Source organism: Terrapene carolina, unplaced genomic scaffold, assembly GCF_002925995.2.
Source record: "Terrapene carolina triunguis isolate 2854851 unplaced genomic scaffold, T_m_triunguis-2.0 Scaffold401, whole genome shotgun sequence".
In the NCBI taxonomy this organism is placed as follows: domain Eukaryota; kingdom Metazoa; phylum Chordata; order Testudines; family Emydidae; genus Terrapene; species Terrapene triunguis.
Window position 1 is genome coordinate 353,365 of NW_020664752.1, and position 944 is coordinate 354,308.

Below are 944 nucleotides of genomic sequence, written 5' to 3' on the forward strand. Positions count from 1 at the left end.
TCTGTCTGTGCATCCCGGTGTCTGTCTGTGGATCGTGCGTCTGTCTGTGTGTCCTGTGTCTGTCTGTCTGTGTCCCTATGTCCATGCATCCCGGTTTCTTCCTGTCTGTCTATGTGTCCTGTGTCTAGCTGTGTATCCCTGTCATGTCTGTCTGACTGTGTGTCTTGTGTCTGTCTGTGCGTCCCTGTGTCCATCTGCGTGTGTGTCCCTGTGTCTGTCGGTGTCCCGGTGTCTCTCCTCTCCCCCCACCCCCGTCCTCACGCACAGCCCAGACCCCCCTCCCCAGGCTGCCCCAGACCCCTCCCCTGACATTCGCCTCCCCCCCGGGCAGGCCGCTGCGGGGCAGGCCGGTGGAGTCGGGGCGGCCGGAGCCCGCCAGCCCGTGCGGCTCCCCATGCCGGAGCCGGCTGCTGCCCGGGGCGCGGGCGAGTCGGTACCTGCTTCTCGTTCTCATCCCCGCAGCTGGGCGCTGCGCTCTGCGTCCGGCAGGAAACCGCTGCCAGGCCCGCTCCCAGCAGCCGGAGCCGGGCCGGGGCACCGGGACCCAGCAGAGCCCCCGGCCGAGAGCAGGAACCCAGCCCCGGCTCCGGAGTCTGCTGGGTCCCAGTGCCCGGCCGGACCATGGCACCAAGGGTCCCCCCTCCCCGGGCACAGAGTCGCCGAGATCGGGGCCCCGTCGGGCCAGGCGCTGCCCAGACACAGAGTCGCCGAGATCGGGGCCCCGTCGGGCCGGGCGCTGCCCAGACACAGAGTCGCCGAGATCAGGGCCCCGTCGGGCCGGGCGATGCCCAGACACAGAGTCACCGAGATCAGGGCCCCATCGGGCCGGGCGCTGCCCAGACACAGAGTCACCGAGATCGGGGTCCCGTTGGGCCGGGCGCTGCCCAGACCCAGAGTCGCCGAGATCGGGACCCCGTCGGGCCGGGCGCTGCCCAGACCCAGAG

General features: G+C 70.6%; 1 protein-coding gene across 1 annotated transcript in view; it reads right to left on the minus strand.

Moving 5' to 3' along the window:
- Positions 1–671, minus strand: part of LOC115271312 (zinc finger protein 568-like) — a 5,881-nt gene extending 5,210 nt beyond the window's left edge. The window contains exon 1 of the mRNA XM_029912961.1: positions 438–671. Within this exon, the coding sequence (XP_029768821.1) occupies positions 438–623 (186 nt within the window). The 5' untranslated portion in view covers positions 624–671. The remainder of the gene's footprint in view (positions 1–437) is intronic.
- Between the last annotated feature and the right edge of the window lie 273 nt (positions 672–944).